This window comes from Caloenas nicobarica, chromosome 29 (genome assembly GCF_036013445.1).
Source record: "Caloenas nicobarica isolate bCalNic1 chromosome 29, bCalNic1.hap1, whole genome shotgun sequence".
Taxonomy (NCBI): Eukaryota; Metazoa; Chordata; class Aves; order Columbiformes; family Columbidae; genus Caloenas; species Caloenas nicobarica.
In genome coordinates, this window is record NC_088273.1 from 3,383,256 (window position 1) to 3,397,540 (window position 14,285).

The following is a 14,285-nucleotide window of genomic DNA, read 5'->3' on the forward strand; positions in this document are numbered from 1 at the left end:
TCACTAAAACCAATGGGCACACAGCGGTATCAGTAGAGGTGTGAGGTCACTGTCAGTGTAACCAATGAGCACACAGCGGTGGCAGTAGAGGTGTGAGGTCACTGTCAGTGTAACCAATGAGCACACAGCGGTGGCAGTAGAGGGTGGGAGGTCACTGTCAGTGTAACCAATGAGGACACAGCTGTGGCACTCGAGGGTGTGAGGTCACTGTCAGTGTAACCAATGAGCACACAGCGGTGGCAGTAGAGGTGTGAGGTCACTGTCAGTATAACCAATGGGCACACAGCGGTGTCAGTAGAGGTGTGAGGTCACTGTCAGTGTAACCAATGAGCACACAGCGGTGGCAGTAGAGGGTGGGAGGTCACTGTCAGTGTAACCAATGAGGACACAGCTGTGGCACTCGAGGGTGTGAGGTCACTGTCAGTGTAACCAATGAGCACACAGCGGTGGCAGCAGGAGCTGTGAGGTCACTGTCAGTATAACCCATGCACACACAGCACTGGCAGTAGGAGGGTGCAGTGCTCACGTCACCGGTGACACCCCATGGCCATGGAGCTCGGTGCAGACCGTCCATGTGCTGTCACAGGGTCCCCACGAGGTACCGGAGCTGCCCGGCCCCGTGTCTGCGAGGCCGAAGGAGCAGCCCCTGCAGCCCTGGCTGCAGCCGTCGGGGTGGGGGTGGCTCGGGGGCACCGCAGGGATGTGCCCGGGCACGGCGCCCGGAGGAAACCACAGACTTCCTGCCCGGGCGCCGCGGGGGGAGCGCGGGGGCTGTGGTTTGTGCACCTGCAGGCTGCAGCTCTGATCCACCCGTGGGGAATAACGGCCCCTCGGTGACACACTGACAGGCAGGGACGCGTCTGAGCCTCTGGGCTGCACGTCTGCTGCCAGGACAGGGACGTGTCCCAGCTCCAGCTCCTGCGAGGGACCTTCCGTGGGCTCTCCAGGGAGCGGTGGGTGAGCCAGCGCTCCTGGGATGGGGCTCTGCCCTGGGCTAAGGCCCTTTCCCAGCTGCTGCTCCCAGCACTGTGGGGTCTGTCACAGGGGCTGTTTCCTTCCCTTCCTGACACAGTCCCAGTGCAGTCCCAGCCCCATGGGTCTTATGGCACAGGAGTGGCTGGACACTCTCACCTTGGGCTCTTGGATGTGCCTTTCACAGGACATGCTCAGTGCTCCTGGTCCACACCACAGGGCTCAAGGAATAAAAAACCAGTTTGCCCCACTACAACCGGCCCTGTCCTGTGACGTTCCACCAGCACAGTGATGTGACACCTGCAGCGGAGCCGTCCCTCATATATGGTCATGAATGGCGCTGGAGAAGTTCATTGGAGGACTGGGCTGTGTCGGAGGGGAGATAGCTCCCGATAATGTCTAAAAAGGTGCTGCTGCTTCGATTGGCTCCTCCTGTAGCTGGGGGACATCTGCAGAGATATATTGCCCTCCCGTCATCATTGTTCCCACGAGTCCCTGGAGCTGCGGCAGGGAGTGCGGCACAGAGGGATGCGCCATCAGGGCAGGAGGCTCAGGATGGGCACAGAGGGACTCCTGTCCCCTCAGACGCTGTGGCTGCTCCTCTGGGTACAGCTGTGCAGGGGTAAGTGCTGACTCCCTTGTCCCACCGCCCAGGGCCAGCGGGTACCAGTGTGGTCATGGGGATCTGTCTGGGAGTGGGGTTTCTTTGCAGGTGCTGCTGAGACAAGGGGCAGAAGGTGCTCAGATCCATGGAGCCTGTGCCCTTCCCTGTGCCTATCTGGGTGGGAGAGAGTATCTCTTTTTCCAGGGCTCCAGTGTTCAGGGCAGCCTGTGCCTGGCTGGATTCACAGACACCCTGTCCTGGGGTGCCATTTTGGACCCCCTTGTTCCCAGCACTCTGCCTCTGGAGCCAGTGGTGGCCTCACTGGTGATGGCAGCACCCAGAGATCCCCAGGCCACTGCCAACCTCTGGGGTGCCCCAGAGGGTTTGTGTGCTGCTCAGCGCCCCTTGTTCCAGGGGAGCCCTGACCCCACGAGGGCAGTTTGTGCCCTGCAGAGAGAAGAGGACGGGGACATCTGTAGTAGGGAGACGTCCTTCCTGGGGGGCCTGGCCCAGGGCAGGGGCTGGGCTGACACCAGGAGAGGAGGGGATGTGGGATCCTCTGGATGGTCTCAGTGGGAACAGGGAAAGCCCTGGGGCTGGGCTGGGTTTGGATGGTGCTGGGGCAGGTGGTTTGCAGGGGAAGCTGCAGCCCTGGATACACGGGACTGTTCAGGGGGTGCTGGTCTGGGGCAGCGGGTGCCCAGTGCAGGGCTGGGCAGTGTGTGGGTGGGCATGGGTGGGGGGTGGGTGGCTGTTAGGGTGGGAAGAGTTGCCTTGTGTGGTGAAATGGAGAATGACCCAGACGTGCTGGACCTGGGCACCCCCAGCCTTGCACAGCTGTGGGAACAAAAGGGACCCTCACACTTCTCTGGGAACAGCCTGGAGGGGAGGGGGCTCCCACCCTGGTACATCTGATTCAGTGCAGGCAGGAGGTTCCCCCAGACCTGCAGCACTGGGGCTCGGCGCTCTCCTGACTCATCCCGTGTTGGTGTTTGAAGGTGCTGCGGAGGTGAGGCTGGCGGATGGCGGCAGGCGCTGTGCTGGGAGAGTGGAGGTGAAACACCAGGGACAGTGGGGGACCGTGTGTGGTGACAGCTGGGACATGAACGATGTAGCAGTGGTTTGTAAGCAGCTGGGCTGTGGGTCTGCTGTTGGAGCTCACCACTACGGACACTTTGGGGCAGGATCTGGCCCCATTTGGATGGATGATGTCGGTTGTAGAGGCACTGAATCTACCCTGTCTGACTGCAAACATGCAGGATGGGGTAAACATAACTGTGATCATTCTGAGGATGCTGGAGTGACGTGTTCAGGTAAGGGGTCAGCCTGTTCCCACCTTTGGGGCTGGCATGGGGGAGGGCCCTGGCTGTGCCATAGGGAGCAACAGACATGCTGGAGCAGGGCCCAGTGATGTCGGTCAAGCTGCCTTTCTGGGACGGTCATTGCTGCTTTAACAGGTCCCTGGGGAAAGCCCAGAGGGAGCCAACCCCAGGGCGAACTGCCCCTGCCTTGGTGTGTCAGCCCCGCCTCAGTCAGTGTCTTGGGCTGCATGTGAATCCTCCATCCTGCCCTGGGGTGTCCACTGCTCTGCACTGGTCCCCACCCATTCTGCCAGTGCCCAGCCAACAAGGCTGAGAATCCCTGTGCTGGAAACACCACAGGGGGACTTGCTTGGCACCCACGCCTTGGAGGAAGAGCATGAGATGACTGGCCACGCTGGGTTGTTCCCCCTCAGGGACATGTGTACATCGATGTCCTTGGAGGGACTTTTCAGAGAGCACGAGCGCTGGGCCCTGGGCAGAGGAGCAGGCGGCACACGGCCCCTCGCTGCCCAAGCCCAGGGCTCGGCCGTGTGGTCCTGCTCTGTGAGGCTTGAAGATTTGGCAGCTGCTTGACTCTGGCTGCTTCTTCCGTATCACTGCATGCAAGGGCTGGTCCTGGGATGTCCCTGGGGCTGTGACAGCCCTGTGGGGACAGGACCCCATGCAGGGAGCACTGACCAGCTGCCCAACCCCTCCTGCCTGCCCACAGCTCCCCACACTGACCCATGAAATGGAGTCTTTGCCAGCACTTACTGACTCTCGTCCGTGCTGCTGTCACCCTCTGAGGCAGCGTGAGGCCAGGGGGACATGCGGGTCTCCTGTCCCCTGCCTGGCCATTGGCCTGGGACCTGCGCACCCCTGGGCAGAGCACGGTGTCCCTGGATGAGAACAAACCCCTGGAGCAGGCAGCGGAGGGCTCTGGAAAGCGCCAGCCATGATAACAGCTGCTCCATTTCTGTGCTCTGGGACATCTCCCACCTAAAAGGAACCTCCCAACACCCCAGGAACAGTCCTGGGAGCAGAGTGCGCTTCTGGTTGCACCCAGGTGATGATGGTCCTGCCTGGCCCAAGCTCTGCAGGGGCTGAGCAGCTGCAGCTTCATCATCATCTGGGCCAGTTCTCCTGGACCCCAACTGCTCACACGGCTGCGGTGCTGGGGGGACCGTGCCAGGCAGCACAGAGGAGCTTGTGTGGGAGCCCTTTGTGTGAGCAGCACCTGTGGCTGTGAGTGTGTGGCAGACACACACCTCGGGTGCTCTGGTGGTGTAGACAAGGGGAGGAGGAGTCTTGGATATGTTTGTGTCACCAAGACTCCCCCAACAGCTTCCTCTGGGATGTGCAATGGGCACTTTGGCCACGGCTTGCTTGGAGGTGATGAGGGATGTGGGCATGTAACTGCCAGAGGGCTCTGGGAACTCCCAGGTTTTTTGATGTTTCTTTTCCCAGGATTTGTCCGTCTGGTGGAAGGGAAGAGCCGCTGCTCAGGACGTGTGGAGATCCGTGATGGGGACCAGTGGAAAACTGTTTGTCATTCCCACTTTGGCCCCAAAGCTGCTGACGTGGTCTGCAGGGAGCTGCAGTGCGGCGTGGCCCTGCCTGTGTCTGGAGGAGGTCACTTTGGAGAAAGGGTTGGTCCCATGTGGGATGGAGAGCTGCAGTGTGTGGGGAATGAGTCCCTCCTGTCCTCCTGCCCCACGGGGCCCTCCCGGGACCAGGCCTGCACCCCGATGAACAGCGCTGCTGTCAACTGCACACGTAAGGACTCGGGGTGGGGTGGTGAACACTGGGGCTGTGCCAGGGGCTGGGAACAGAGCAAGGACTGTGCTGAGTGGGTGTAGGACAGGAGGGATCATGGGACTTTCTGCAGCACGAAAACTGTGCAGAAGGAGAAGAAAGGCATCTGTCCCTTTGGACTGTCCACTGGCTACCGAGGCTACAAAAGCACCAACCCGCCCTCTCTCCTCCTCTGTCCCCAGAGTACACAGCGTTCAGGCTGGTGAACGGCAGCACAGCGTGTGCGGGGAGGGTGGAGGTCCAGGTGCTGGGGACCTGGGGGACCCTCTGTGCCTCCCGCTGGGATCTCTCAGATGCCCACGTTCTGTGTCATCAACTCCACTGTGGGTTTGCTGAGTCCATTCCTGGAGGAGAGTATTTTGGGAGAGAAACCGGCCCTGTCTGGAGAGACTTGTTCCACTGTGAGGGAACTGAAGCCCACCTAGGACAGTGCCCAGTGACCACCCTGGGGGCCTCCCCATGCTCCCACGGGAACAACGCTGCTGTCATTTGCTCAGGTGAGTGCTGGGATAATGGTGCATTAGCTCCATTTCCCTTTGTGGGAGACATGGCCACCCAAAGCTGGGTCCCATGGCAGCACCAGGCTGAATTTCTCCCTGGAGGATCCCTGGGGGGCTTTCCCTGCTCACACTGACCGCTCTGCTCTGGGAGAGCTGAGGTCTGAACAGAGGCAGACACCTGTCCCCAGGGCAGCGCCTCAGGCCCCAGCACCACTGCCAGGCCTGTGTTCCATAGGATGAGCCCAGGACAGGTCGGTGGGGCTCTGCTCCATCCCTGTGGCTGCAGACAGCCACATCCCATCCCCACAGAGAGCCCTGCAGAGCCCCATCCCACCACCCAGCAGCAGCAGACCTGGCTGTGAGCTGCAGACAGGGCCTGGGCTTTGCCCTGGCTTCTCGTCAGCACAGGGCTCAATCTTGTCCTGTCTGGTCGGACAATCCCCCCTTGCCCTCCTCCCTGGAGGCTGCCGTGCTGCCCGGTGCCGCTGATGGCTGTGGCTCCTCTGCTGTCCCCAGGCCCAGCCGACTCTGCGTCCCTGCGGCTGGTGGGCGGAGGGAGCCGGTGCGACGGGCGAGTGGAGATCTTCCAGCGCGGGACGTGGGGCAGAGTCCTGGACGACCAGTGGGACGTGCAGGAGGCCAGCGTGGTGTGCCGGCAGCTGCGGTGTGGAGAGGCAGAAAAAGCCTACAACCCCCCAAAGCCTGAGCGAGGGACGGGCCCCCTGGGGCTGCGAGGGGTCCGGTGCGCAGGGCACGAGGCCAGCCTGACCCTCTGCAACACCTCCCTGCCCGGGGGTTTGCTGTTGGGAGGGGTTGTGGAGGACGTGGGAGTCATTTGCTGGGGTGAGCTGTGCTGCACGAGCCCCCAGATGATGGGGTGGGGGGCAGACACCCCCTGACAGCACCTGGGGTTTCTCCCCACTGCAGGGAGCCGGCGGGTCCGGCTGGTGAACGGGTCCGGGCGCTGCGCAGGGAGAGTGGAGATCTACTACCAGGGCAGCTGGGGGACCGTCTGTGACGATGGCTGGGACCTGTCTGATGCCGCCGTCGTTTGCCACCAGCTGGGCTGTGGAGGGCCAGTGGAGGCGGCTGGCTCCGCTCGATTCGGGGAAGGCTCCGGGCAGATCTGGCTGGACGGTGTGAACTGCTCTGGGTCCGAAGCTGCTCTCTGGGACTGTGCTGCCGGGCCCTGGGGGCAGCACGACTGCAGGCACAAAGAGGACGCAGGTGTCATCTGCTCAGGTCTGTGCTGGGAGATGTGCCGAGATGGTTCCCGGGGAGGCCGGGATGCAGGGAAAGCCGGGCATGGCCAAGGCTGTCCCTGGCTGAGCCCCTGCCTGAGCCCGGCCTATGGACACCCATGCACGGGTGCCCTCAGTCCCACTGGGGTCCCTGGGGAGCTCAGCTGTCCCCCAGGGTGAGTGGGGAGAGCAGGGGAGTGTGTCCACCAGGGACTTCTCTCTGCCCTGGCTGCAAGGGGGACTTGCTGGCCCTGCCCTGCCTGCCTGGGGGCCTGGGGAGCGCAGAGGTGTCCTGGCTCCCACAGCCCCAGACCAGCCTGTTCCTCTTGCTGCCTTTCCTCCCAGAGTTCGTGGCCCTGAGACTGGAGAACAGTGACGGCTGCTCCAGGCGCCTGCAGGTTTTCTACAACGGGACATGGGGGAGTGTTTGCTCCAACTCGATGACTCTGGACACGGTGTCCCTGGCATGCGAGGAGCTGGGCTGTGGGGACGGAGGATCCCTGGAAACAGTCCTGCACTCTGGCAGTGTGTCTGGCCCTGCCTGGCTGGATTATGTGCAGTGTGGGGAGAAAAACAACTCTTTTTGGCAGTGTCCCTCTGCTCCCTGGGACCCACAGTCATGCGATGACCTGCGAGATGAGACCCACATCACCTGCAATGGTAACTGTGAGCCACTCAGGACCAGTGTCACCCCAGCTTCTGCTCCCCTCTGGGCACAGCCAAATGCAGAGAAAGAGCTTGGAGGGGTTTTTATTTCCATGTCAGACTCTTCTGCTGCTGGTGGCACAAACGTGACCACAGCTCTCAGAGCCCCACACGTCCAGCAGCACTTGCCACCCAGCAGTGCCTGAGGGAGGCAGTGACATCTGCAAGTGAGGTCTCAGCAGAGACCAGATGGGGTTCAGAGGAGCCTCCCCTCCATGGACACCCCCTGCTGCTCTGTGACCAAGATGGCACACACAGGCAGGAGCAGAGCTCAGCCCCGCTCTCTTTTGCACAATCCCCGAGCCAGCCCCTTCACCACAGTGTTTCCTTCTTCAGGGAGGCGCCCAGAAATGCCCCCAGAGCCTTTGGCCCCGTGCCCCAACTCCACCAGCTGCACAGGTAAGGAGCTGCTCCTCTGTGTGCTCCTCTTGCCTGGCAGGGCTCTGCTGTCTGAGTGCCATGGCAGCTCTTTGCCTTCTCCAGACAGGGAGAAGATCCGTGCCGTGGGAGGCGAGGACGGGTGCTCGGGCAGAGTGGAGCTCTGGCATCACGGCTCCTGGGGGACAGTGTGCGATGACTCCTGGGACATGCGGGATGCCCAGGTGGCGTGCAGGCAGCTGGGCTGTGGCCCCGCGGTGTCTGCCCTGCGTGAGGCTGCTTTTGGGGTGGGGCAAGGCCCCATCTGGCTGGAGCGGGTGGAGTGCCGGGGGACGGAGTCGTCTCTGCAGGACTGCTGGGCCCGGCCTGGGGACGGACGTGCTTGCCGGCATAAGGAAGATGCTGCCGTGCGCTGCTCGGGTGAGCTGGGGCTGGGACCCCTTGCTCGGGTATTGGCAGGGAGCTGGGGAAGGCCTTTCACCCGCTTGGTCCTGGCACAGCCCCTGAGCTCCCGAGAGCAGGAATGTTCCTGTGGGGTGCAGCAGCCTGGTGCCACGCAGGGAGCAGCCTCGGTGGAACTGGATGTCCTTGGGCCACTGCCTGTGGGGCCCTGCAGCTCCAGGGCCATCCCCTGGGCTGCCTGTGCCACCCTGCCTGCCACCCAGAGCAGAGGCCACGGGCCCTGTCCTGGGTCCCTTTCTAGCACTACAGGAGGGGCAATTTGGGCAGGATGTGTCAGGGACACCTACAGACACACATGGGTGTGTGGAGGGGAGGCTCCCTGGTACGTGCACTCCCACCCTCTCAGCCCAGATCTCCTTTTCCTCCTCTGCAGCTGCACCCAGGACAGCAGCATCCCCACCCCAAGCAGGTAACTTGTCCTCCCCCCAGGGCTGGGTATCCCAGGGCCAGACTCTGACCCACAGTTGGGTGGAAGGGGCTCCTTGTTGGAGTGTGAAACTCCCAGGAGGAGGCACTGGGGTGGTTGTGTGGGGGTTGAGGAGGGCTGTAATTCACTCAGCACGGTGGAAGCTTCTCCGTCACTTACCCTCTTGCTGCCTTGTGCAATGGGGGTCAGGCCATTTCAAGAGGAAATGGCCTCAAGTTGCACCAGGGAAGGTTCAGATTGGATATTAGGAAAAAATTCCTCACAGAGAGGCTTGCGAAGTGGTGGAACAGGCTGCCCAGAGAAGTGGTGGAGTCACCATCCCTGGAGGTGTTTAAAAAGCATATAGAAGAGGTTCTTAGGGACATGGTTTAGTGCTAGAGTTAGGTTGTGGTTGGACTCGATGGTTTGAAATGATTCTATGATTCTATGACTTGTGCTGCCACCACCTCTCCCAGGGCTGGTGCTGTTCTTCCATGTTCTTGCCCATGCAGATCCCACCCGGGGCCGTCCGACTGTCAATGGGAGGATCTCAGTGCCCGTCATCATCTGCATCATCCTGGGGGCCCTTCTCTGCCTGCTCCTGGCCCTGCTGGCCGGGCAAGTGCTCAGAGCCAGGGCTGGGCGCAGAGGTGGGTCCTTCCACAGAGGTCCCAGTGATGCCTCCTGGAAGGGCTGTGGGTGCTGCGGGGGGTCAGCAAGGGGCACAAGCAGAGCTGAGGGGATGAGACTGTGTGCTGCCACCTGTCCCACGCACCTCATTGACTGTCTGGCCATCGGGCACCAGCAGCAAGGGGTGGAGAGAGCCCAGAGGTGGTGGGAGCAAGAGATGGGGCAAGGAGAGAAATGGCAGAGCAGGACCAGGGAAGATGTTATCCTGGGGGAAATGTTATCCTAGGGGAGATGTGATCCTGTGGGAAATGTTATCCTGGGGGATATGTTATCCTGGGGGAGATGGCCAAGGCTGGCAGTGCTCTGGGTAGTGCTGGAGGGTGCGCTGGGGCAAATGAGAAGACAGGAGGAGCACAGGGCAGCAGGGTCCATCTCCACGGTGTCAGGCCCCAGGCTGACCCTCCGCCCAGCCCTGCCTGCCCTTGGTAAGGCTGGGGCCCTACTATGGACTCATGGGGCAGACAGGCGTCAGCTCCAGGTGGCAGGGAAACACGGGAGATGCTCTGGGGTCAGACAAGGGGGTATGACCCAGGGGCCAGAGGGGCTTGAGCACTGTCTCCAAGGGGATGATGGGTGATGCTGCCCCACATCATCTCCACAGTGATGTGGCCCTCACTGGGGATGTGGCAGCTGTTCCTGGACAGCACAGTGGGGCTGTGCTGTTGGAGCAGTCCTGGGCTGGGCCAAGGAACAGGTCTGGGGGAACACAGTGGGGTCCCATCGCCTCTCTGCCTGTCCCTGTGCCAGCCCTGCCTCTGTCCCCAGGCTCCAGGACAGCCCAGGAGCTCTTCCCCGAGGCCGTGTATGAGGAGATCGGTTACAGCCCAGCGTGGGAGAAGCAGGCGAGGTTTGGTCGCTCAGGTGGGTGTGGGCACATCTGCAGGACCTTTTCCCCTGGCCCCACCCCAGTGCTGGGGCTGTGTGGTCTGTGGGGAGAGCACCCAGGTCCTGGGCCCAGGAGAGGAGCTTCCTCCCAACCAGCTTTGCTGATCGCAGCTGGGCAGCCCCTCTCTTCCTGCCCCTGCACCCCACTTGACCAGTGAGGGATGAGCTGTCCTGGGGCAGCTCTGGGAGCACCTTTGAGACAGAGCTTGTCCCAGGGGAGCAGGGTGAATTCCCAGCCCTCCTCCCCATGCAGCCCCAGTTCTGTGGGTCCTCCTTCCCCAGCAGCACTGGCCATGAACCAGGTCAATGGGCTCGCTCCATAACACCCACTGCGCATCTCTCCAGGCTCCTCTTCAGAGCAGTCCCTGACCCGGCTGCAGCCCTACCCTGGGTACCGTGAGGAGCAGGATGGTCTGGGATCAGCACCAGGTAATGAAGCAGGAAGGGGCTGATCTGCCTGCAGACAAGTGATGGACAGAGGTGTCACTGAGTCTCACTGTCAGATGGGGAGGACCTGAGGGTCTCCTGTGCTGCTGCCAACACCAGTGCCTCCCATCCTCTGCTCTGCAGGATGTATCTTCTCACTGTCACCAGCTCCCCTCTCTTTTCAGATGTTCTTGTTCCGCATGGGGATGACCCAGCAGAGGGCTATGATGATGTCAGGGAGGTTTCTCATCCTGAGGAGGACGATGCCCCTGGACAGGGAGCTTGGGAAATGCCCAGGGTGCCAGAGGAGGGAGCAGGACCCAGGGATGCACCCAGAGGTGAGAGGGAAATTCAGCGCTGCTGGTTCCTGGGGTGCCATCCCTGCTCACACCCTAGTTGCTGCTGTACTGAGACATAAACCTCCTGGGAAGGGGGAACCTGCCCCAGGAGCTTCCCATGGAGGGACTGAAGGGTGAGAGAAGGAGCTGATTGTGGTGAGGACCAGGGAGGAAGGTGGTGCACAGACCCCATGGGGTGAACTGCAATGTCCTGCATTGCTGCTTGCAGGGGGCAGCCTGTGCTCCCAGAGAAGTGCCGGGGTCCCTGGAGCTGAAGGAGACACCTCGTCCCTGTCCCCGGGGAGCATGGGCTATGATGATGCTGAAGAGATCTCTCTGGCACATCCTTGTGAGGACACAAAGGCTGTGACAGAGCTGGGTGCACAGCAATCCCTGAGCCCCCGGCCAGGAGAGCCCATCCCTGCTGTGCAGGTGGGTGCAGCCGGGAGGGAGGAGGGGTCTGTGCAGCTGGGAGAGCCATGAGCACCGGGGAACTGTCTCCCTTTGCCCATGGGCAGCAGAAACAGCCCAGAGTTTCCTCCATTTTTTCCCCGTTTTTACACTGTGCATCATATTTGTTCTTATTAAAAGTCTCAGTGGACTTTGACCGGGAGCTGGTTTGTGTCTGCCCAGGCATCAGGAAATCTTCCTGAGTTTGTTCAGGGGCAGCAGAGAACAAAGACATGGCGGTGGGGAAGGGGTTTGTCTCAGGGACAACAGGTTTGAGGTCAGGCTGTGGGGCTGGTAGAGCCCGTGGTCCCTGTGGAATAATCCTGCTGACAGAGACGTTTCCATCCCGCTTTGCCACAGGCAGTTTCTAGTCAAAATGGCCCTCTAATAGGTCCCATGATGCACCCCAGTGCCCATTTCTTCACCCCAAGATCTCCCAGCTGCTCTTTCCCCCAGGGCCTGCCTGGGCCAGGCTGGTCCCACAGCGCAGAGGCCATGACAGAGCTGCCAATCAGGGTAAGTCCTGGGCTGTGACCCTGCAGAAGTGAACCCTAAGGTGGTCAAGGTGCCCTTTAAACTCCAGATGGCCCCAGAGGTGATGATGGCCCACAGATCTCCTCCCGCAATGGTCAGGAGGCACATGGGTCCCCGAAGCCCGTCTTCATCAATGACTCTCCTGTTCTTGCTCAGCAAGAACCTAGAAGGACTCTTTTGGAGCAGTGACAGTCATGCAGGCACTACCCCTGCAGCCAAACATTTTCAAGCTCATTCTCAAAGCTGAAAAGACAGTAACTTTGCTTGGGCAGTCTGTCCCTCTCCTCTCAGTTGTTCTCAGTCACAACAAAACCCACCTTCCCTGGAATATTTGGGTATGGAAACGGGGGACAGTTGAGACACTTGTGCTGTGAGCCCTGGCTCTGGGCTGCGAGGATGGGGAGCACAGCAGCTTGTGCAGTGCTCAGGAAATGCAGAGGAAGGTACATTTGGAAAGTAAAAATGACATTCAGTGGTTGAGCTGGGGCTGTTTGGGAGTCCCAGTGTGATGGCTGGTGACTTCCAAGCTAGACCCCAGGGGAGCCACTGCTGGTATTTCTGTCCTGACCTGTGCCCTGGCAGCAGGGAGGAACTGATGCAGAGGGATGTTCATGTGGGGCCTCAGACAGATTCCCCTGTGCTTGTATCTCTCTGCTGATGCCCAGAGAGGAGCGTGTCTGTGATTCATCAAACATTGCAGCAGGAGGGCAAAGCGGGGAGGCACAAAACTCTGCTCAGGACAGTGTGTGACTGAACAACACTGGTGCCCACGCTCCCCAGGGGACGAACCTCAGCACGGCTTTGCCAGCTGTCCTTGGCACATCAGAGGCCCAGCTGTGACAAACCTCCAGACAGAGGATGCTGCCACTCACACCTCAGCTCCAGAGAGTGCCCGGCCCTGGGACCGGGGGGGACCGTGGTCAGGATGCTCCGGTCTGGGAACTGAGGTCCAGGCAAGGAGGTGTATGAGGGGAGCAGTCTGTGCACCATCGAGAATGACAAAGAGGAGAGAGACAGGGTCTTTGCAGAGAAATCACAAAAAAGAGATTCTGATTCTTGATTAGAAGGAGGGACAGCTGACACCACCCCAAAAAAGCACTGAATAGAGATTCCTGCCCAGGGAGAGGCGGGAATTTGTGGTGCAAGAAGAAGGCTCCTTCTGACCCACAGATCTGCAGGTACAGGGCATGGGCAGTGCTGTGGCAAGAGCTGGAGGAGCAAGGAGGGCCAGGGCAGGACGGAAGAAGGCAGATGGGCTCTGCAAAAGTCAAAGGGAGAAAATCATTGCTGAAGCCCAGGGATGAACCAGGGACCTTTAGATCTTCAGTCTGATGCTCTCCCAGCTGAGCTACTTCAGCTCTGCCCCAGCAGCCCTTGTGAATGGCTACTGGAAATGGCTGAACACCTGTCTGCCAATGGGAAGCAGTGAATTCATTATATTTCTTTGCTTGTGAACACAGCTTTGCTTTGTCATTAAATTGCCTTTTGTCTCTACACACGAGTTTTTACCCCTCTGCCCTTCCAGTTCTCTTCCCCATTCCCCAGGAGAGGGGAGTGAGTGAGCAGCTGGGTGGGGGCCATTATGGCCTTATTTCTACTGTCACTAAAACCAGTAAGGGTAACATGCTCTAAAATAATTTCTTATTCCTCTTGATGTTGATAGGCTTAATTTCTTTAATTTGTTCCTGTCATTCAGTCTTACTTGACCAGATAAGCTGCAGTTTCATGGTATGTAACCTCTGGCATAATGTTTCAGAAAATTGCTTTTTCTTTCATTGATAACTGTTATCATTTAATGCTAACACCTCTGAGAGAGTGTTTCCACTAAATCATTTCCACTTTCTATATTTTATCCTTGTTACCAATGTGTGTGTGAGAGGTGTTAGTTTATAAACAAAAAAAGCCAAATGACAGACCCCAGAGTGCTGAAAAGCACAAAGCAGGCCAAATTTTTATGTGAGGTACACTGGTACAAGACCATTATCTACATTTCCAGTCTCTAAATTTCTAGTCTTGCAGCAGAGAGCCTGGAAGCTCTGAGCTCCCTCCATTTGCCCCATGTTTCAGCACTGAAAGTGAAGTTACCCCAAGCAGTGGTATTCTTTTGATTTGATTTACAGCCTACAGCACAACATGGATCACAATATTGGCCAGGACACCACAAGACAAATCAAAATACTTTGGGCCAAAAGGTGGGTGTTCCTGGGAATCGCAGGTGCCATGGCATACTGATTCTTGTGTTCAGGGAGCTGGTCAATTGACCCACCTCCATTTCTGAAATGGTGTCTCAGTTTGCTCAGGTAACCTCTGACTTGATCCCCATCCACTGCTGGTTGTTCTCCAAACTCCTGCCTTCAGGAACAAAGGCCCAGGAGATCTTTGTGGGGAAGACAGAGGAAAAGAACCAACTAGGTACCTGAGCCCCATCTGCTCCTGCTCTTACTAAATTCAGTGTTTGGCGGCATTAGGGGAGGAGTGGTTGATACAGCAGAAGCTGTGCTGCCATTCAGCGAGACCTGGACAGGCTGGAGAACTGAGCAGAGAAGAACCTGATGAAATCCAACAACAGCAAGTGCAA

General features: G+C 59.4%; 1 protein-coding gene and 1 non-coding gene across 2 annotated transcripts; one reads left to right on the top strand and one right to left on the bottom strand.

The window, feature by feature from the left end:
- Positions 1–1,527: 1,527 nt before the first annotated feature.
- Positions 1,528–11,206, top strand: LOC135999579 (scavenger receptor cysteine-rich type 1 protein M130-like). Its single transcript, XM_065653142.1, has 14 exons — positions 1,528–1,594; positions 2,575–2,889; positions 4,345–4,653; positions 4,875–5,189; positions 5,709–6,035; positions 6,120–6,434; positions 6,779–7,093; positions 7,487–7,537; positions 7,622–7,936; positions 8,352–8,387; positions 8,897–9,034; positions 9,840–9,935; positions 10,571–10,723; positions 10,953–11,206. Exons 1-14 carry the CDS (start codon positions 1,528–1,530, stop codon positions 11,204–11,206), a joined length of 3,006 nt encoding a protein of 1,001 aa, XP_065509214.1.
- Positions 11,207–12,992: 1,786 nt separating this feature from the next.
- Positions 12,993–13,065, bottom strand: TRNAF-GAA (transfer RNA phenylalanine (anticodon GAA)). The gene has a single exon. It is a non-coding gene; the product is annotated as a tRNA-Phe (tRNA).
- Positions 13,066–14,285: the final 1,220 nt, after the last annotated feature.

Bases quoted from the DNA above. Each gene is read 5' to 3' on its own strand.
- LOC135999579 (XM_065653142.1), top strand. From the start codon at position 1,528: ATGGGCACAGAGGGACTCCTGTCCCCTCAGACGCTGTGGCTGCTCCTC. The intron at 1,595-2,574 runs GTAAGTGCTGAC...TGGTGTTTGAAG, and splicing joins CTGGGTACAGCTGTGCAGGG to GTGCTGCGGAGGTGAGGCTG. The intron at 7,937-8,351 runs GTGAGCTGGGGC...CCTCCTCTGCAG, and splicing joins TGCTGCCGTGCGCTGCTCGG to CTGCACCCAGGACAGCAGCA.